The 21,524-nt window shown below is 40.2% G+C and overlaps 1 protein-coding gene across 2 annotated transcripts in view; it reads right to left on the reverse strand.

The window, feature by feature from the left end:
- Positions 1-21,524, reverse strand: part of bbx (BBX high mobility group box domain containing) — a 42,506-nt gene that overhangs the window by 15,881 nt on the left and 5,101 nt on the right. The window contains exons 3-8 of one of the 2 annotated variants that reach the window (XM_088921655.1): positions 8,424-8,592; positions 7,741-8,004; positions 5,283-5,481; positions 5,089-5,156; positions 537-614; positions 203-283 (exon numbers count right to left, since the gene is read on the reverse strand). In XM_088921655.1, coding sequence (XP_088777781.1) covers positions 203-283; positions 537-614; positions 5,089-5,156; positions 5,283-5,481; positions 7,741-8,004; positions 8,424-8,582 — 849 coding nt within the window. In that variant the 5' untranslated portion in view covers positions 8,583-8,592. Of the gene's footprint in view, positions 1-202; positions 287-536; positions 615-5,088; positions 5,157-5,282; positions 5,482-7,740; positions 8,005-8,423; positions 8,593-21,524 lie in introns of both variants that reach the window. The other variant, XM_088921654.1, reaches the window with a different exon arrangement.

The raw sequence follows: 21,524 nt of genomic DNA on the forward strand, positions 1-21,524 counted from the left end.
CATGAAGAGTGACAAGATTGAATTATCTGGAAAATAGCTGGAAGGGCTAACAAAGTACAAGAACATCACTGCACTTGTTGCACAGAACCTTAATTAATACATTCAGAAATAACAACATACGAATTTGAAGATTTAAAAGTACAAAACGTCTTGAATACTAGCGAGACACTCCATTCCTCTTATGAGCTTCTGATTTCCTCACCTCTGCAAGCTGGAAGAGAGCAGATTTCCCAGGGTTTCTAGCAGCTTCTGCGGCTCCTGACTGAGTTGTGCTTGATGAGATCTGCTTAAAAAGGGAATAGAAAAAGTGGTCAATCAGTCTTTATTATTAATGTGAAGCCTTTAAAGTGTGGAGAGACATCAGTACATTAAATCACCAGCCTGCAAATCTTATTCCCAAGTATCATAGCTCTGGCGTTTCGTAAGCATCAGGCAAAGCTATTTAGAACGTGAAACTGATTCATTGAATGAGCTCTTCTGTATCATAATCAAGCATTTAAGTACATGGTGTGAATGTTACTCAAAGGACTCCTTACCTCAGCAAGCTGAAACAATGCTGACTTTCCACACTGCTTGTCTGAGTCTAGAGTCACTGAAGACGTGTTGGAAGAGATCTGTTATGAAGAGAGGATTCAAAAACTGACTATTTAATGCAACATAATGAATGGCAGAAAACTTACATCTGCATTTTTGTGTTGATTTGTTCAAGAAAATAGAGTGTTTGCCAACATACAGTACTGGCAAAACGGTGCGTAATATGATTACCCGAGAGAACAAATGCATTAAATGCAATATTGTGTTAAACAAAAAAAGAAGAGCATAGCAGTCTAAAAAAAGGCTCCTTGGGTTACTGAACTATAGCAGAACAGTTTTAGTTTCCAATTGCTTGCTGACAAGCACAGCATAAAATAATAGCACCATAAGACAATGGTTTCAAGAAAACCTTTCCCTCATTGTCCCTGTACCCGGATTTCCTTAAACTGAAGGCATAATTTGGAAAGGTTCATCTCTGCTTATGATTGGGCACCCCTGATTCTTACACTGTTACTTTTAACTGTGGTTCCAGCCATTTTCAGCCGATGAAAGACCATATTAATGTGCAGAGGCATGACTCCTGGCTGCTTATTGTTTTAAATCAACCCCCTGTGGTCTACGCTCATGACACAAACATTGTGTGCCGGAGTAATTAGGATCAATTTGTGGTGAGTTAATGGAATTTGCAGAGGATTACTTAAACATGTGCCCATGACATTTTCAAAGCACACGGTATCTACTGCCACTGTTCAGTAATGAATCCTTGCAATGTTCCCTTTAACTGCAAGGCCCGAGATTCTCCCTGCTTTCATGAACTAGAATGCACATCACGGTGATTTGTGCTTATTCACTAAAGTGCAGCTGGGCACAGAATCGTCTCTCTTCAGCATGTTATAAATCAGTGCACCTGGCAGGAAGCCCTGGATGGGCTCTGTACAGCAGAAGGCAGCTTCATCACTGCTCTCTGTCTCTGAGCCGTGCAGGGCTCTTCAAGTCACACATACACACTCGTATCTGAGTCACACCTCAAAAACTGTGGTGCACACTGCTGCACACTGTCACAACTGCCTCTGTAGACGATCTGCAGACACACATACAGAGAGAGGTAGTTCTATCCAGGAAGTCCGATCAAGGCTTTGGCCCCAAACTCACAGCCGTCGCTAAGGGGGTGGCATTAGGGGGCCGTGCCCCCCCATGTGGGCTAACGTGCCCCCCAAAAAGAATTTTCTAATGAAGTGGAAAATATGTTTTCGTTCAATAATAATAATAATAATAATAATAATTGCTTACACTTATATAGCGCTTTTCTGGACACTCCACTCAAAGCGCTTTACTTTTTTTAGAAGTACTGAAAAATATTTACGTAACTAATCGAACATTTCAATCAAATTTTCTTTTTCTGTCACGACGAACGAAAAAACGGACCTAGGCCCTGTGTCCCATCTGAGGTTTCAGTACGGGATTTAGAATACAACACACAAGGCGGTTTTGTAGCCAGAAATTGTTTAATCTCATTTCGTTAATCAGAAAGCGAGGCTCTCAGTAGTCTAAATAATGGATATAAGAAAATGGTTAAAGGACCATCTTCAGTCACCACCCAAGGGGTGGCTCGTAGCAGGGAAAAGAAAGTGGAGCAGAAGTGAGGGAAGCAGATAGGTGCTCGACGTCGACAGCGGCAGAAGAGCACACGCTAATTCCAGCCGGGCTAATTTTGCTGTTAAAGACAGAACCAGCTTAACCAATAAAGACTCCTGTCCGGTCATTTGTGGAGCATTGGCGCAGCCCCCTGATGACCTAGGGATGGAAAAACCCAACCAGGCCATTCCACATCGATACCCTGTCTGTCTCAGGGTAAGAATCGCTCTCCTGTGTCTTCGTGGTACCATAACCGAGAACGGCTTGAGTATGGCGTCAAAGCCGATGCAGCAGTTTGCTATCCCTGCAGCAAGGTCAACTGTGCCCGCGCAACTGACCCAACTCGTACAGTGAGGGGGTACCATGACTGGAAACACGTCACAGAGGGAGACAAAGGGTTTCATAAACTTTTAACATTTAACCTGCAAGGCCGTATGGAAGGAGCAGGAAATGCGCATTAAAAATGACAAGGAAATTTCCACTCTCCTTAACGCAGACACAGCTCAGACAGAAAAAATTGTGTAAGATGACCAGGGGAAGGGTCATTCATAACAGGTATTTTCGGAATGACCTACTTAAAATACTAGATATGGACCTTAGCAAAATGGCTGCCAAAAAGAATCAGCTGACCCGTATATGGAAAGGGTCTACCCTGAGAAACAATGAGACACAGCTGAGCCGCATCAGGAACCGAAATATAAGTGCCCCGGAGGCAGTGAACAGGGCGGAAGCCGATAAGGTGAATGCGGTTTGGAGGAAAAGAGAGGAAAGAGGTGTATGTTAAAGATCGGACTAAAGAATAACGGACTACTGAAAGGAGAAAAGGTTTATGGTTTTTGGATTGCGGATAGTGGATAAGGATACATCGCGGATTGGCTTTATTACGGACTTTTGGAACTCGGATCGGATCAGGATTAAGGGAACGGATTACGGACTGGATTTGAAAGATAGTTGGAGGAAGAAACGCCACGAAACTCAGGAAAGAAAAGTGTGGTGTGAGTACTTCTCTCATTTACATAAACTTTCCCCCGGAGGCACCACAATTGTTACCATGTATCTGCCGAGTCACGTCTCTCACTCTGGCGCTCAAACCTGCCTCCCTCCACCTCGGTTAAAACCAAATGCCCACCCCTTCAAATTGTTGTGGCGACGGCCCTGCCCCTACTCCACCTGCTCTATCCTATACGCCTCCTCTTTGCTTTTGTCACAGTTACACTGATAAATACACTGATACACTGTTATTATTGCCATTCATCCATCCATTTTCTAAACGCTTCTCCCAGTTCAGGGTTACGGGGGAGCCGGAGCCTATCCCAGCAAGCAACGGACGCAAGGCCAGGTACACCCTGGGCGGGATGCCAGTCCATCACAGGGCTCTGATACTATTTACTGTCTTCGTTAAAATCTCTAGGAATTCATCACAAGAAAAGTGAAATGATCTTCCAAAAACACTGCAAGTACTAATACAGTCCATTTCTGCAAGGCTGGAATTTTCTGGAATGTCTGCCAGAGCATTATACAGTACTTTTCTTAGAAACATGGACACATTCAACCACTATTTAATATACTATTTCAAGATATATCCTTTAGTGAACCAATGAAGAAATGTCTGCTTTAATCCAAAATCAATTCCACATGATGATCCCTTTCCACATGTTAGTTTTACCAACCCAAATTTGGAATGCCTGCCAGAACTCTACCTGAAAGTGCAGCTACATTTATTCAGCTGCAACAACATTTTGTACGGTTTTGAAAGAAGCTTCCCGGCCAACTTCGAATCTGGATTATTTCAAAATGTTCTCTTTGGTATGAAAGAATTTAACACTTTGAACCAGACAGTGCCTAGATTTTAGAGAAAGAACGTGTATGTCGAAAAGGTAAAAAAAAACCTCATCCAACACATTCTGAAAGCTTTCTTATTTTGAAGATTATTTATCATGGACTGTCAGAGGGACATTCTTCTTTAAGCCTCACTGCAAAATGAGACTGAAGCAAAGCAGTTATTTTTCAATAGGGATGGTATTTTCACTACAATGGTGTTCTCAAGTGAAGAGCACTATCACCTGAAAATCAGAGCCTTGGAACCTTTGATTGGCTTTTTGTCTGTAATTATTATATGACGACATTATTTATAAAGGTATTATACTGTATATCCAATAGTATGCAAAAACAATACATAAATTATGAATTTAAGATAGGTTAACTATGTGTAGTAGACCTGCGTAGTCTAGAGATGTGTAGAATTACCAATCAGGTGTGATACTACTTGATATCATAAGAAACAGGTGACAGATTTGGGTGATTAGAAACATGAAGCGATTTACTCCAGTATCATCTTTTTGTAAAAATAAATCGAAGCCTTAAATTCTGTATTTTGGATTTTAAGCAGCTGTTTTTCCCATTTCCAGCAAGGTTTATGGAATCCTGTAAAAGAATCCCTTGAATTACCATGCAATGACTGCAGGGCAATGCAGTGGCTCTGTGGCCAAGGATCTGCGCCTGTGGCTGGAAGGCTGCTGGTTCGTATCCCGTGGCCGGCAGAGGAATCCTTCTCCATTGGGTCCCTGAGCAAGCCCCTTAACCCCAGCTGCTCCAGGGGCGCTGTATAAATGGCTGACCCTGTGCTCTGACCCCAAGCTTCTCTCCCTGTCTGTGTGTCTCATGGAGAGCAAGTTTGGGTATGTGAAAAGACAAATTCCTAATACAGGTAATTGTATATGGCCAATAAAGTGATCTCTTATGACACTGCTGGCTGTCAACTTAAAACGCACTGATATGCATTCTGAATTTCATATTTTCTTTGTCAGCCACCTCTACCTTGCCATCCCAGGGCTATGACTAGTGCAGCATGTACACTGCTACAGGACATGCCGGCACTGCAGAAGACTCAAGGAAGAGGACACAAGTGCTCGGGTTTACCTCTCGGGCAGTCAGCGCGTGTTCTCCAGCCAGGAGCAGCATGCTCAGGCCTCCCATTTTGGTAGGATCTGCAAATTAAAAAGGAATCCCTACGTAAATAAATGCACAACATTCCAGGTGTGTTTCTTTAGGCATTTTCAGGATCTTTTTTATTGGCTTTGGATTTTCGGACATTGCAGTTTTCAGGGACGCACCTGCCATGGCAAAGTTGAGCTGTGGCATGTCCTCAGTCTTGGGCAGCTTCTTTCCTATGGCACTGTCCTTGGGAGGCTCGACTGAGAAGGGCCACACTTTTTTGCGGGTGCTGACGGTGGGGGAGGGGCTCTTCACAGGCTTGTTGGTTGTGGGACACCATTTGTACCCTGGGTTGGCCTTCATGAAGGCATCCTTGTACTGCAGGAAAGCAAAAAGGAAAGGATTAGGCTCAGACGTCAGTGGGCTGTAATGGCTCACTATGACCAGCAGGTGGAGTTCCACCAAACACTGATTTTTAGGTCATACAGGAAAGGTCTGACTACAGATTGTTATTGTGCTTACAATGACATTTGACGGAAAATAAAGAGTAATACAAAGAGTAAAAACAAACAAAAACTCTATGTTGATGTCTTCGAAAATGCCACTAATCACATGCTTATGTAACAATATTAACACAATCTTAATGCAAGGATTTTAACCAGCATGACAAAATGGAAAACATGTTGCTTTAAACTGGTCATTTGCCAGATGGTGTTAACAAATGTCCTGAGATTCATCCACCAGGTATTTTTTCGTGAAAAGAGTTGCATTATTTGTGCTTTACTGGTCGCAAGCAGAGTGCTACCTATTTTTTGAGATACAAAGAAAAACAAAGAGAAACAAGAGCATCAGACATTCCACAACCCAGAACTCCTCAGGAAGTTACTGTGTGACTGCACTTGCTTCAGATGACCAATGCATTTCTTGAAAAGACAGAGCAGGAAAATAAACCACATCCCCACAAAAATAATGTGGAACCAGCAGCGCAGATTAAGACTAAGCCGTGATCTGAAGACTGGAAACATGCTCCCTGTAGCGTCGGAGATCACACACATGGATTTGATATTGTCAAGTCAATTCAGAGCAACTGTTCTGTTTAGCAGATCTTTAGGCTGTTGTCAAAATCTTTCGCGAAGCTCGTGTTTTCATTATTTCACACGCATCCAACCTTTCACCTTGATCACAATGCATCTCTGTCTGTGCTGCAGCATGAGGGAGAGCCAGCACTAGATAGGCACTGTGATTCATTGTAGCTCTCATAACGTGCTCTAGTTAGCGGTCTCCCAGTAGAAAAGAAATCAAACAGAACTCCGTGCAGGAGAGTTCCACACTGGAAACAATTTACAGATTACCCTAAACACAGTTTAGAATTTCTTAAGAAATTTCCCTTTTGTGGCTAAGTAGAGCACTTAACACACAAACAAGCACACATTTAAATCTTATAAATCGCCAATATTTACAATGACACAGTAGTGATGTGCTGAGGAACTTTACAAGTTATCTCTGTAGCCTGAAATGATTCAGCACAAATCTGCCAGTAGTTATGATATCTACCATGAAATTCGAGTGATGTATGCTCTTGCTTGACAAGGGCTTAGCTGTGATTTTAAATGACAGCACCATGCTTTTACGGAAACACCTGCTGCTCTGTAAAGTGGACTCTCAGTACCCACAGCACCTTGAGCTACCTTGTAACATATTATGCAATGGAAATTGTTCACACAGAGAACTGGAGCTCTTTTATTTTCTTTCCATCACTTCACAAGCCTTCTCCAAGTCTCATGTCTTGTACCTCCTGGTTATCTGCAAATCAGATTCTTGAATCAAGCTGACTGCCAATGACTGCCTGTTTTTATGAGTGACGAGAACGTGCTAAATGGTAGGACCAGCTAGAAGGTCCTTTTGGTGGACAAACGCGTTATTTCTTTCCATACTTCCTCATTGTTTTCTTTCTCAGGGGCCAGGGCATCATTTTCAAAATCTTATCAATAGCTTCCACGTTTTACACACCTCGTCTTTTCTCACCATACTTGACTGTCATTCAATTACAATCAAATTCTGCACACCTAATGGGTCTAATCATTAAACCTAATGGGTCTTTTCCCAGCCCACGGGCAGTGCTTTGTCTTGCTACTCTAAAGTAAACCCTTTTGGGGGAGTCTTCACTTTTATAAGCCAGTGTCAGAAATGTAACTCATAGAACAGAGACTTCTTATCTGCCAGACATCAGGCTAGGAGACCACAGAGACCAAAGTGGACTTATGTGGGAGCTGCTCAGGTGACCCACAGTATGACTGGAGGTCCCCCTGCCCAAAACGGTTCAGTTGAGGTGCACCTCCAAGTGGGTTAGTGGACGATGGGTACTAGTAAACTCTGTCCTGGCCACTGTGAAACTGGACACAACCAGGTTTCTGCATGGGACATCTTTTCTACAGGCAATACTGCATGAACCGTATTAGACTGACATGCTACTGTTCCAAAAGTGCAGTGAAACTGTATGCAGGTCGAAAAGCATGTGGTGATTTCTGATGATGTTTTGCAGGAGTATCAGATGTCTGATTTCACACAAAATAAATAAGCGTCCCATGCTAAAAATGGACTTTGTTATTTAAAATGAACCTGTGTGGGAGCCCTCACCTCCTTGGCCATGTCCGTGTACTTCTGTTTCTCTATGGGGTCCAGCACGGCCCACCAGTCCGCCAGGATCTTGGTGGCGCCGCGGTTGTCGAGGCGAGGGTGCTGCTGTCGCACCAGCGAGCGGTGGCGCTTGCAGAAGAGAAGGAAAGCGTTCATGGGCCGGCGGGCGCGCTGCTCCGAGGACTCCTCCTCCTCTCCCTCTTCCTCCTCCGTGCCGCCGGCCTCGGCCTCCGCGGCCCCAGCCTCCCCGCACAGCAGCGGCTCCTGAGGAGAGAGGCACCGCGCTTCAGACCCTTCCTCCCTGCACAGCCGCCCCCCGAGCGAGCACCAGACCCAGTTCGGTGCCATCCTCGAACGGCACGCCGATCCCCAACAGCTTTTCCAGCACAGCTAAATAAGCATCCCAGTCTGTGGAGGCTTTCTCGAAAAAAAAAAAAGAGCATTCATCGCGGGCCAGACAGAGCCACCAAAGATACAGGAACTCCCAGCAAGTACCACATGCAAATATAACCTAACGAGCAAATACTGGCCCAAATTACGCTTTTGCCTTGATGCATATGTGACAATCCCAGCCACAGCTGAGACAAAGCACAAAAAAAACCTCTCGGAGGCAGGAAAAATTCTCAGTCACCCCACACGGCACCCCCCTACTCCGTGCTGTTCTTCTGAGAACAGGACCCCACCTTCTCTAGCTCCTCCTCTTCTTCATCCTCCTCCTCCTCAGAGAAATCCAGGGCCTTCTTGGACAGCAGCGGGTGCCACTGCAGGCACTTGCGTTTGGGGCGCTTGCTGCTCAGCTCCCCGTCCAGGGGGGGCTCTTTGCCCCTTCCTCCTCCCTTCATGGCACTGACCCTGGGGAGAGAGGCGGAGAGTCAGAGGTCCAGGAGCGGCTGCTGCGCCCGTCATCGCAGAGGACGAGAGGACTCCTCCCGTGGAGGATGTGAAAACCGACGCTGGGAAAAAGCTCCATTACCGCTGTTTTAATTAAGTTTAAGTTGTGAAAGCCATCTGGATATTCAAACTACTTTGAGCACAGATCCAAAAACATAAAATATAATATCACACCTGTGGCTTTTCTTCACCTTTCAGCACAGAATGAACTTTAACTTATTCCTTTACAGGTGGGTAGCTGCGTCAGCATGCGTAGGCTGCAAAGGAACAAGTAATAGGTTTATTCCATGCTGAAAAAAAGAAGAAAGAGAACACAACGTTTCGGCCGTGGAGCCTTCTTCAGGTGTGAGGTGTGTCACTTTTTTTCAGCATGGAATAAACCTATTACTTGTTCTTATTCCTTTACATCCTATAATAATAATAATAATAGGAAGAAGAAGAAAGGTTAATTCCAAGCTGAAAAGCAGAAAGAAGAATTATCAGCTGTTGAGCTTTCTTCAGATGTCAAACTCACAAAAAAAAATTAGTGTGCTTAGTAACAAAGTAAATTATGGGTTCATATATAATATTCTCAAGATAAAACAAGAGATTGAGATGACTGAACCAAAACCAGATTGCAGTGTATGATTAATTACATAATTATTTTTTCGATAGATTAAAGTCTGTAAAAGTCTCTTGCGTAACAGTCAACACTTCAAAAAGACAAAGGCCAAAACAGACACACTGCATGCTGAAAAAAAAACATTATTAACAAAAAAGCAAGTAACTGTATATAATCATTTCACACTAAACAGCAACACGATATTGCTAGATTAAATCAAAACTTTGACCTATCTGCCATTTGTGAATTAGAAAACCCATAATAATAACTGGTCGCATTTGTATAACACGTTTCAACCCAAACAATCCTAAAGCGCTTCATACAAAGGAAGGAGACCCTCTGCAACCACCTGGTGTCGAAGTGAATAATGAGTGGCAGCCATTACACTCCAGCCACCCAAAATCACAAAAGAGAAAGTGGGCCGTTGAAAAATTACTTCAAGGGGAAAATTTAAGGAGGCCAGACTCTGCAAGCCTGAAGTGGAATTTAACCAGGACGCTGATAACATACACTTAACATAACAAGAGTCTTCTGTATTGTTTCCAAAAGACAGCACATTGTCCCAGGTCACCACAGTGGCGTATTCTGGAATTTCTAAACCAGAGGAAAGAGCACCACCTACTTGTCAAACAACACAACCTACAGCAGCAACCTGCTTGCTGAGATGTCACAATTGCAGCTTCCACACTGATGTCACCTAGCACTTACTGCTGGGTTTTTAACGGCAAATGAAAAGCCACCATCAAGTATGAGATCTGTGAATTTTAAATGGCAGGCAGACGGAATATTAGTGTCAATCTGAAGCTAAATCAGGGGCCTAACCTGTCTGTTGCTACAAAAAAAAAAGAGATTGAAACATATACAACTTTAAATATAACCCACGCCTATTTTTCATTCAATAACTCTTGGCTCAATGGAGCATATCTGAATGCCACACATGTGTATGGAAATTGTCTTCAACAACTCAAAATATCTAGCCTTTCAATACCTAAAAATGTCTCCTGATATCAAAATTAAGCTCCCATTAAAAATTCCACAGCAGGAATTTAACACCATTACCTTTTTTTTCTTTTTTCTTTTTGCCAACAGCGTTTTGTATTAGGTATACAGCCGCGCCAAAACGATCTTCTGTGCCAAATAAAGGCTCCTGTAATTAACATATTAGTGCAAGCCAGCGGAACAATGAGCTAAGAAGATGAGGGCAGCTCTGACTGTCTATTAAGATGGCAAAGCATTTAAAATGAAGAGGAGTGGAGAGGGAGAAAGAACTGATATGATATTTTAATTAACATGGTTCAGTTCCCCCAATAAAATTACTGTCAAATTTTTCTTATAACATTTGAGCAACAACAGAAAGGGATCCATAAATTTCACATGTAAAACCACAAAATTGTCTTTAATCTGAATGGAAATCAATGTTTCAAGATTAATTGAGTGTTTAGAGCTACTTACAGTATTAACAGCATGACACTCCTGACCAAGTGTAATTAACACTCGGATGGAAAGTGTGTCTGGTCGGATTTTATTTTATGATTTTGTTGATCCACCGACAGAATATCTTAAGTTAACCTGTGGAAACAAGACAACTTGCCCTTTACAATGTAGTCTAAACTGGTCAAGATCTTAAACAGTATGGGTGCAACACAAAGAAAACTACTAATCAATAAGCGAACTAAACATGCACAAAAAGTGTTTAACAAAAATCAAATAAACAATTTTAATTGCAATGAGGCTTTTGAAATAAACCGTATAAAATATTTAAAGGATGGACAGCCTCTTTAAATGTAGTAGGGTAAGCAATCCAGAAAAGCAGGGGAACAATTACTCTTATAAAATAGTCCGGCTGCTCATTACAATACACTGCATCCTACTTTAATTCAATTACCTTTAAGCATTCAGAAACAGCGCACCATTTCTTAACGTTTAGTAACAGCGCAGCAAAGCCTGCTGTTGTCAAATGAATAAATTGCCCCTTGACCATTTCACGGCAGAAACCTAAGTGAGATCACTGAAAACACTTTAGATTTGCATGATCACTTTTCCCTTTCTTCGATTTCCCAGTGCAGGGATTTTTAATGAGCCTATACAAAATGCAGAGAGGAGGGAGGACAGAAAACCCACCGAGTTAACAAGCTCTGCGTGCAGTAGCTTCTATCTGCAAAGGCCCTGAGAGATTACCGTTTCCCATTTACAAGAAAAATATTTAGCTCACAATTTAATTTTGCACAAATTAAATTAACATTGCATAATGCCCTTTTCTCTCTTCTTAAACCTTTACTACAGAATACAGCAGGGCTAATCAACCTCCTGCCCTCATCATTCATCCATAATAGGACCTTTTGACAATCAGCGTTTTGCACCAAATAACAATCAATCAAAAATTAACCTGCTGGCACAAACGGAGTCGGGCAGCTGAGGAGATTAGAGGGACAATGTGCCAAAAAGGCTTGATACAGAAACGTCCCAGAAGAGGAAACTCAACAAATGGAAAATTATTAGAATACCACTCTTCTGATAAACACTGTAGATAACACAAACATACAGCAGCTACGGTCATGATAGAACCCCTTCAGAGTGCAAATTTAAGTGGCAATCTTTGCTGAATTATGATTGTCACAATAACCGTGAATTACACAGAATCAATTACAAATGCACGGATATCACATTCAGTAACAATTATGACTGTGCTACAGTAATTAAAATATTCAATACAATGATACTTAAACATAATTTGAACCAATACTGCAAACTCTATACCTAATTCTAACCACAGCCTTTTTCACAACCTTAGAATGTATTTTTCATTAGTTAATTTACATCCTATTTATTGTGACAAAGAGACTCAACGGACTGGAAGTTTGAAACGTACTGAAAGTTTATTTGGCGTATGTCGCCTGTGTAAGGGGAAGACAGCCTGCCAGCGAGCACAAGGCTGATTTGGACCCCCCCTCTCGTCTGGAGGAATGAGCCAGGGAGCTGCTGCAAGGGTGACGATGGGATGAAGGGAGGGGTGTGAGAAAGGAGGGCAAAGGGAGGCTCAGCAGGCGAGATATTTATATGTAGGAGAGCGGAAATGGCAAGATTTGGGAATTCGACCTCCTCTTCCCAAACGCTGCCTGCTCCAACCCTTATTACAAACCTAGCTCTAAAGCCTAAACTTACCAATAACTCTAATAAATAAAAATCTCTAACTCAAAATAGGGATTAAGGACAGACTGACCTACATGTAACAGATGAAAAAAATCCAGAAACATAAGTATATCAAATAAATGCATAACTATGCCTTATTGACACAATGAATCACATATCTCTTTATTACAATGGTGATTAAATGATTTCAATTGTGCACGTTTTGCCAAGGATAAGCTGTGACTACAAACACAATTACACTACAACAGTAGTTAATTACAAATGGCACAATTACAGATGTAATTGATCCCAGATCCTTCTGGCATGCAAGTTATAAAAGTTGGAACAATCGGACCTAAGTGCTTTGAAAGTGGTTCATTCCACTGCAAGGAAGAGGACACAGGGACACAGAACATTTACACAGCATGATATTACAGTACAGTTCAAGCAGGGAGCCTGCTTGTCTGCCTGGGTTGGCTGCAAAGGAACAGGTAAAGGTTTATTCCATGCAGAAAGGAAAGATTAGATAAGATCACTTTATTGGCCATATACAATCTGTTGTATTAGGAATTTGTCTTTTTGCATACCCCAGCTTGCTCTCCATGAGACACACAGACAGGGAGAGAAGCTTGGGGTCAGAGCGCAGGGTGAGCCATTAATACGGCGCCCCTGGAGCTGTTGTGGTTAAGGGTCTTGCTCAGTATCGATGCCCCGTCTTCCCAGCTCCCGGCCTCCTCTTAACTACCCTGTCTTTTGTTCTCCCATGCTTTATTAGCTGCTGTTTTCCCTCTCTCCCTCACATCTGAAGAAGGCTCCACAGCCGAAATGCTGAGTCTCTTCTCTTTCCCTTTTAACATTGAATAAACCTTTACCTGTTCCATTACAGTACACTTCCAATTAACAGTAAACTACCCTGTTATTTTTACATTGCCACACTACAAAAAAGTACAATTTGTCTACTGTTTTATTAAACATTGATATTTCCATTTTTGCATCAGTTCTACTGTACTGTATGCACCTCCAGAAAAGGCACAGAATTCTAAATTCCTTTATTCATCTTGGAACTCATCACTTGCCAGAAACTGCCTGCCTTACAGCAACCTTATCTTTCTCTTTTGAACTGGGAAAGGTTTTATCCATTCACTTCAGATACATATTACCCCATCTGTCATAATCTCTTAAGTCACATTCTGCATAAATAGCACTGTCCCTATAGCTCCCAGACCTCTGCATCATTATCTCTGTCAGCAGTGAACGGGACTGAAGACATGACCTTCGCGTGCACTGTAAAAGTCTCCCCATTTAGGACCCTTAACAAATCCAAAGCACAAAAAAAATCAAATTACTTTATTTCTTGCAAACTCACTGCTCTGTATCTATTTCATAGCTCACTGTCGCCCATTTTAAATTAGGTTACTCCACATCATACAAGATCTAACCATGAGAAAGACTTTCATAGTATTCTGGTTATTTTGCTTTTCAATGCAATTCAAAGGGTTTTCTGATTCTACCGTTTAGAAGAGAAACTAGCACGAAATGAACATACATATAAAGTAAAAGACAAAAAATGCATTGGACTTATTTAATCATACAATTTCAGGCAGTTACAATTCGTGACATGCACCACTCTCCATAGCAAAGATCTTAAACTTTTATTAAATTATTTTCAGTACCCTCGTGAGTGACGTGCTATCATTTGCAACACTACACACAACCAGCATTTTGGTATCAGACCCTACAGATTAGCAAAAGTTCTCAAAAGCAAAATAACATTATTAAGTACTGATTTATTTAAAGAAAGACGTATCTTTTATGAATATATTGATATATTTCAAAACATATTTACAACCAACCGTGACATGAAGCTCTGATTAAGTTCTAAGGTCACAGGAAAATATTGCCGTGACGAATGCAAAAGAAAAGGGATCATTTGTTGCTATCTGCTGCCCTCTAGCGGTCAAATATAACTTCAGCACAATTTTAAAAAATCCAAGGCGACAAAATGCTACAACAAAGATTAATAAAGTAACACCCTTGAGTACCGGCAAAAAATGTATTTTGCTCTAATGCGTTCCGCGCTCAAACCCTCATGCAGTAATGTGTTTTGAAAGATGATATATTTTTCAGCTCAATTTTCCTTGTCATTTCTTGACAAGGTAGAGACACATCAACACTTTAGCATAGCTAAAGACCTCAAAATGAAATAAAAATAATACAATTAAGTACCAACTCCTCTGGGGTGGAAATGGTAAAAAAAAATCCATACGAATGCACTACTACACAATACCTAAATCCTGTCATAACCTTGGCTTTGCTTCAACAGGTTATTTAAAGATAAATTAATGGCATGTCTGAGAAATTACAAATGAGCACAATGGAAGATATTTAAGAGGTCCATCAGTCTGTTCCACAGATCTGTGGAAGCAAAAATATTTGCCCTCTTCAGATGACTTACAGTAAAGCAACTGAAATATGTTACAAAGAAAATGGAGATGACCCTTTCTACAGCATGTTTCTAGCCTCGTCCTCCTCAACAAACATAAGAGCAGTCGCATTCAGGCTTTCTGAACAGCCAGGTCATGTGTTGTTTGCTCAGTTTCTGTGGTGGAACCAAATACTTTGGGCTCTCTTTTAAATATTCGGAGAAGGACTGCTCTCTATCTTCTATCTCCACAGAAAGTTTAATTTTAGGCTCTGAGACACTTCAAAGTTTCCTAGGTGACTGTGAGCCATGAGAAGCACAGGAACATTCGAAATACTGCCTGCATTGCACTATAGGCTTTGATAATTACAAAGAAGAATCAGAGCTATTTTGTAAATGAGAATTCAAATTACTGAGCACAGTAATAAAGGGAAGAGGTAAACCATGGATTACTGTGACAAAATTATTCACCTTCATCACCTATGGCCAAAATTGTAAAGAAAATGTTAAATTCAAATAAGTGTTGATTTATTTGAGCTTGGTCTACATATGGGTATATGAAGTTATGTGACCTGTCATGTGATCTATTGAGCCCATAACAGCTGTTAAATGTGGGGGAAAAGTAGTGATCAGCGTTGTTATCAAGCTTGCCATTATTCAGGCATCGACGAGACCGATCAGATGGTAACAGTCCTGGAAAAGATACAGCAGGAGGTATAAGCATGAGACTATCTTGATGGAATGGATCTGCACATGAGCTCAGTGTTACCTCTTGTCACCGATTACAGATTACTGCCAGCAGAGGATGACATCTCAGATACCGTACCTTTAACTCTGTTTCCACTGAGAGTTTGAATCACAGTCTTAATAGTTCTTACTCGAAAAGCCAAAGTCAGATTGTTAAGAGAAGTGTTGAATTCTTTAAGAATTCTTTAAATAACTCTTCATTTTTTCCTAATGTTTTTGAAGATAAACAAAATAGGTAATACCTGCTGTCACGATGTGGCTGGGGTCAGTGAAGGCTTTAATTCATGAGTGATTAGGATCTCTTTTTTTTAGCAAAGGAGGTGTTCACTCAGCACGTTCATACCTCAGCAGCAGGCCTTCGTTCTAATTCTAGAATTATTTGTTGTTCTCATAATTAATTATAATATGCAATGATGTCAGTGGATGAAGCCAAAACTGGAAAGCAGGATAATAGTTTGTCAATTAAAGAAACGGTATGCTTTATTAAACAGAATCGCCTGCAAGCATGTTGACAAATAGCACAACATGTCCCATTATTCTGGCTCAAATTCTCTCTCATGCAGCCCAGCTTGTACAAACTTCTCTCACTCAACCTAGATCAGCAGCTGCTCCCTAATGAACACCCACAACTTTGCCACCCTTGGCTCATGTCTAGGCACCCAAAATCAGACTACATGAATTCTCACTTGCTTGGCTCTTGTCACATAGCGGAGCTGCTGCCGCACTCAACGTAGAGCAAACCCCATCTAAAAGGAGGAGCCCACACAGTCTTGATAACGAAGGTGGGATTCAACTGTAATTACACTTTTTAAAAACAGGGGTAATTAGTACAAGAGCTTTACTGGAAGGTGTTATCGCAAAGACTTAGAATGCAGTCTGGCTGAATCGTTTTTCTTTCCTCTTTCAGCTCAAGCAACACCCTTTTCAGATACCAAAAAAAAAATGAGAGCACTTTGATAAAATTCACTTCAATCCAGTCAGAGGTATCACTCCATTTCAATTCCACATTTCCACCACTACAGCATGTTAGGTCTTACTTGTACTCCAATTAAACCTGAACCTGTTCAAAGCACAGCGGAACCAGCAAAATGGCTTTCATCAGACCCCTGCTAATCCCAAAGCAACCCTGAAAAGACTGGATTTTGCTATTCCAGGTGTCTCTGCAAAGTGGAACCTTGCATACCCACACCAGGAATGTAATCCATATGCGGGGCAAAGGAAACCGTCCAGTTTAAACTGTCGAAAAAGTTTATACGAAACGGTGGAAAGAAATCCGGACATTTTTCAGATACAGTAATTCAAATCTGTTTTTACTGAAAGGCTAGAATTGCTGAAAGATAAAATTGTCTTATTCATATGACAGCATTGCTTTAAAAATTCAATTTTCACATTTGAAAAATATCTTTGCACCCAGCAAACACATCCCTTCTCACTACACTACACTTTCTGCATTTACGCTGAAGTAAAAACCATGCAGACAAAGTGAATTGATGTGGGTCATTTCTAGACTCTGGTTTTCAATCTATAACCACAAGTATCACCACTTATTTAAGGATATATCAACTCAGTGTAAAAACATGCAGAAGCATTATATTGGGACTGTGAACAGTGGTCAGCAAGCACTATAACTGATGAGAAATGGAGCCAAAAAATAAAAATAAAAAATACTCTTACTTTCGCCCGCCATTCTCTGTTAAGAGAACACAAGCTGTATTTCAATCTAAAATGTTTTAATATTTTGATTACAAACTGTATGTCACAATATCACAAATTGTGTCAATATTAGCCATTTATTAATAAACTTTAAAACTCCTTTCATACAATTAACAACTGTTTAGATTAACCCAAACTACTATAAGTAATAAATCGGCAGCAGACTCTTCTGTGAGTAAGAGATTAGTTTGGTTTAATAAGGAGCAAAGTGACTGTTAGGAAGCAAATGAAGCATGCTACATTCTACATTAGATATTAATTAGAGCTGCATTAACAATTGTGTCCTGGACTGCAGCTAATCAGCACCCAATTAACAATAAAAGCTAAAAGAGATTAAGAAACATGTACGCTACAAACTTTTAGTTGTTCAGTGCCTTCTTTTATCTCACATGATGTCTCATGAGATGTCTTTCAGCGTTATGGAAAAACCTTAGGAGCCAACTGTCAAAAACTTTGCCACACTAAAATTGTGCATGTTAAAAAAAACAATAAATCCATTCACTTTGCTGCAAATGTAGTTAGAAATAATATTCAAAAGAATTCTAAAAGGCTGTCCAGGACTGAGAAAATCAGGCACTTTTATACACTAAGAGTGGGGAGTATCTGCAATATGCAGAACAAACACGTTCTTCAAGCCAGTTATTGGGAACCTTCAAGAAAGAGCAGCATATAACAGATGCTCATATCAATAAGCTGCTGGTAACCAAACCAGCACGATGGATCAAAAGGCCATCTCTTTCTATGACATAATTTTCTTACGTTCAGTTTTGAAGGAACTTGTACAGAAGCAGTTCCCCAATCACAGAGGAAACCTCTACACTGTACAACTGTCCGACATCTGAAGAGCACAAACGTCCACCTATTTGTGGGAACAAAGAGTTACTGTACATCTATGCAATCATGGGGTCATTAAAGGACATGCTTTACAAACCAAGCTCCACGACAGTTCAGCTCGTTGGCATCCACCTGAACAACATTTAATCAAATGTGAATGAGCACTATATCACAACTGCTATCCTGTCACTAAACCACAATACAAGACTTCTGAGTTTGTGCTTCTTCTTACTCCAAGCAAAGAAAAAGATCTCTTACATGTAAAGACTGCTTCAAGCACATTTACTGAATGGCTCTAGTTACTGTTGGTTCTCTCTCACAGTCACCTGAGATCAGGGTACAGTATATGCTACAGATGCCGAAATTACAGTAGCACAAATTAAACACCGGTTTAATTCAATACACGCATCAGATGCTCCACAAAATGATAACAAAATTTACCGCTGGAAATAAGAAATCTTTCATTTAATTGTAGTCTTTTAAAAACTAACAGTGTCAGAGGGCTGTATGACTATAACTAAATCATAGGTGATGTGATATCCAAGCATGGAAATAAACAGCTATAGTGTCTGAAAACAGAGAGGTAAACAAATCATTAGGAGTTATTTATGTAAATTACTACTAAATCATTTGGGATAGGATGGAATGAACATTGAATGGAGTAACTTTAATCTGTATACAGTATAAGTCTTTTTTTAAAAAGAGGTACTTTTTAAAAAATCACTCAATTTATATCCAGTAAAGTTTAAATTCAACATGTTTTAAAATACAATCAATATTACATTCAAAAAGTCAAGAAAATGACTTGAGAATCCATTAATCAATATGAAGGTGCCTATTTATTGAGCAAAGCAGAAATTCATACATAGCACTCAATGGATATACAGAATGTATTCTGGAAAAAGTATGTAATCATTCCAAAAGAACAAACCAGCACCTTAAAGGCACTAATAATCCAGTTACCCCTTTTAAAGACTCTTAATGCAAAATATTTTGATGTTAAGGGCTTAATATGAATTTGGGGACTTTACAGTTGTATTACATCCTGATTCCACAGTTACCATGAAACATACAATCTAAATTACGCTATTTTGCCAAGACATAACCTCACATTTTCAGTTCTAAAATCAAAACCTAAACTGCAGTGGCACTATTGAGAAGCTGAGCAAAACTGACACACATACTTTTCTGGATACTGTGGTTCTCATTTTCTGATAGACCCTCCATGCAAAACAGTCTCTGTCACTCTGCCCCACACATCCAACTGGCATTCCTGTCTTTCCTAAAGCGACCATCTGAGCAGAGCCAAAACGCAACTAAGAAAGCAAACTTACAAGACACGTTACAGTAGGTCTATAGGAGGGAACACGGAGAAAGTTTTAGGAACAACCCAGTTTAAATAACCAGAAGATCTCCTCTGAATCTATTCCAGTAGACGCATAAATCGTTAACATTAATGACAATTTATTAATCATTTTAATACCAACTAAACAGACACATCCAATCATCTCACTCAGGGTGTAATTAACTCAATGTTTGTTTCACTTCCTTTATTACTTTTATTCATTTAGCACTTCAGTGCCTACAGTAAAACTGGTAAAAATCATTCAGTGGACCTAGTTTTCAATTATTTTAGATACGCTTCATAGTATTCTGTCCATATTCCAAAACAGTATCATATTTAATCTTAGGTGAAAGCCTTACAAACATACACTAAATGCTAATATTTACTCTATATAACGAAAGGAACAAACAGCACATTAGTAACTCTAGTCTACGGTGTCTTTCTCCAAACAAGGTTGTTTCCCACTTTCAACAGCTGTGATAACTGCAGGTTTAAACAGGCACATCCCCTTTCCAAGTCACAGGACAAGAACACAATCCTAAACTGGTCAAACACTGTACAAGGCAAGTCAGATGAATATCTATATTCTTAGTTCCACCAGTTTCATATACAGACAATGAAGACTATAATGAATTTATACGGTTTTGATAGTGGCTTAAATACCTGTGTGTCATTAACGCCACTCAGATTAAAAGAGAAACACCAGGTAGCCACTTGCTGTAAAAGAGAAACAAAGGAACAAAAGGCTATTTTCTCTCATTTTAAGTTCCTCTTAATAAAGCAGAGAATTTAAAAAACAATTCTCATTTTAATCGATCAAGGCATAAACTAACTAGAGTAACTGAGGGATGGGACTGGAAATTCCAAATGACACAAAAAACCTAACAGCATTTTGGAATAATATTTTTCAGGAAATAAAAATTTGCATGACAAGTTAGATTCAAAAGTTCAAAAAGATGTACCATACCATGCAGCAATCAAAGCAAATTAACAAGTAACTTCCGTCCACCCTTCACATTGTAAAATAATTAAAAATCTAAACAAAGTTTAAATCATGGTGGGGATGTCTTTATCACATATGTTGATATTTTTAAATTAATAAGAGGGCTTCTTTGAAGAATGTTGCCACGTGAAGGGCATGATGTCAGTGTGTTTCTAGTTCTAGCACATCCCTCAGGCAAAATAAATAAAATATTCAGAACTAAAACCAAATACATTTTACATAACATAAAACATTCCTTTAATTACTCAATATCTGTAATGACTCTGTAATGAGTTTCATGTATTGATTCTGCCCCAACATCATATATATTACCTCCATACTAGATGCAATTTTCACTACTCATCATACACAGGAAGGAAAGAGTCTTTGAAAAATAACGATTTGTGCTTTGTGACCATCATCAATGTCTAAATAACACAAAGAAATGCAACGCATCAGTGTCCAATTAAACAGATAAGAAAATTCTTATCAAGCCTTCAGTCTCACCAGAGAGGGGAAAAATGGCCAAATACTCCGACATGCAGAACTGCTCCCTTGCTCCCCTGAACAATTCACCAATATCCCAACATGGTATGCCACTTTTGGGCTAATATCCTGGTGCAGTGTCATGGAGGCATTCTGAGCTGAAACACTGGCTTTCTGAGAACATGTGAACCTGTGGAGCAGCCATTTCAGAAAGTTCAGGACTTTCCATCAGAAAGTGGGAAGTAGAGACGACCATGTTTTCTCTGAGGACAGTTTAAGGTCTGGTAGCCAGTGTTAAACCTTTCTGGCCGTTTAAAATGAGCTTTTGGAAAATTACTCCAGGACTCAGTTACAAAATGAAGAAAACATGTTAAGACAAATGTATATTATCATAGAACCTGACATCATCCCTTTCTCTATAACTGGTTTCACTGACCATGATTTTTTATATATTTTTCAGAGACTGTGCAGCCTAGCAACTAGTTGGGAAATCAGATCACAAAATCCATGACCAAATTAAGGTTCAGTGTCAATTAAGATGGCAACCAGACCACTGAAAACTCTTTTTTTTTAATCTTATGAACAGCTGCACCAACTGTAGTAGAAATTTGTCAATTTTCTCAACATAAGAGGG

Source organism: Atractosteus spatula, chromosome 7, assembly GCF_055471065.1.
Source record: "Atractosteus spatula isolate fAtrSpa1 chromosome 7, fAtrSpa1.hap1, whole genome shotgun sequence".
In the NCBI taxonomy this organism is placed as follows: Eukaryota; Metazoa; Chordata; class Actinopteri; order Semionotiformes; family Lepisosteidae; genus Atractosteus; species Atractosteus spatula.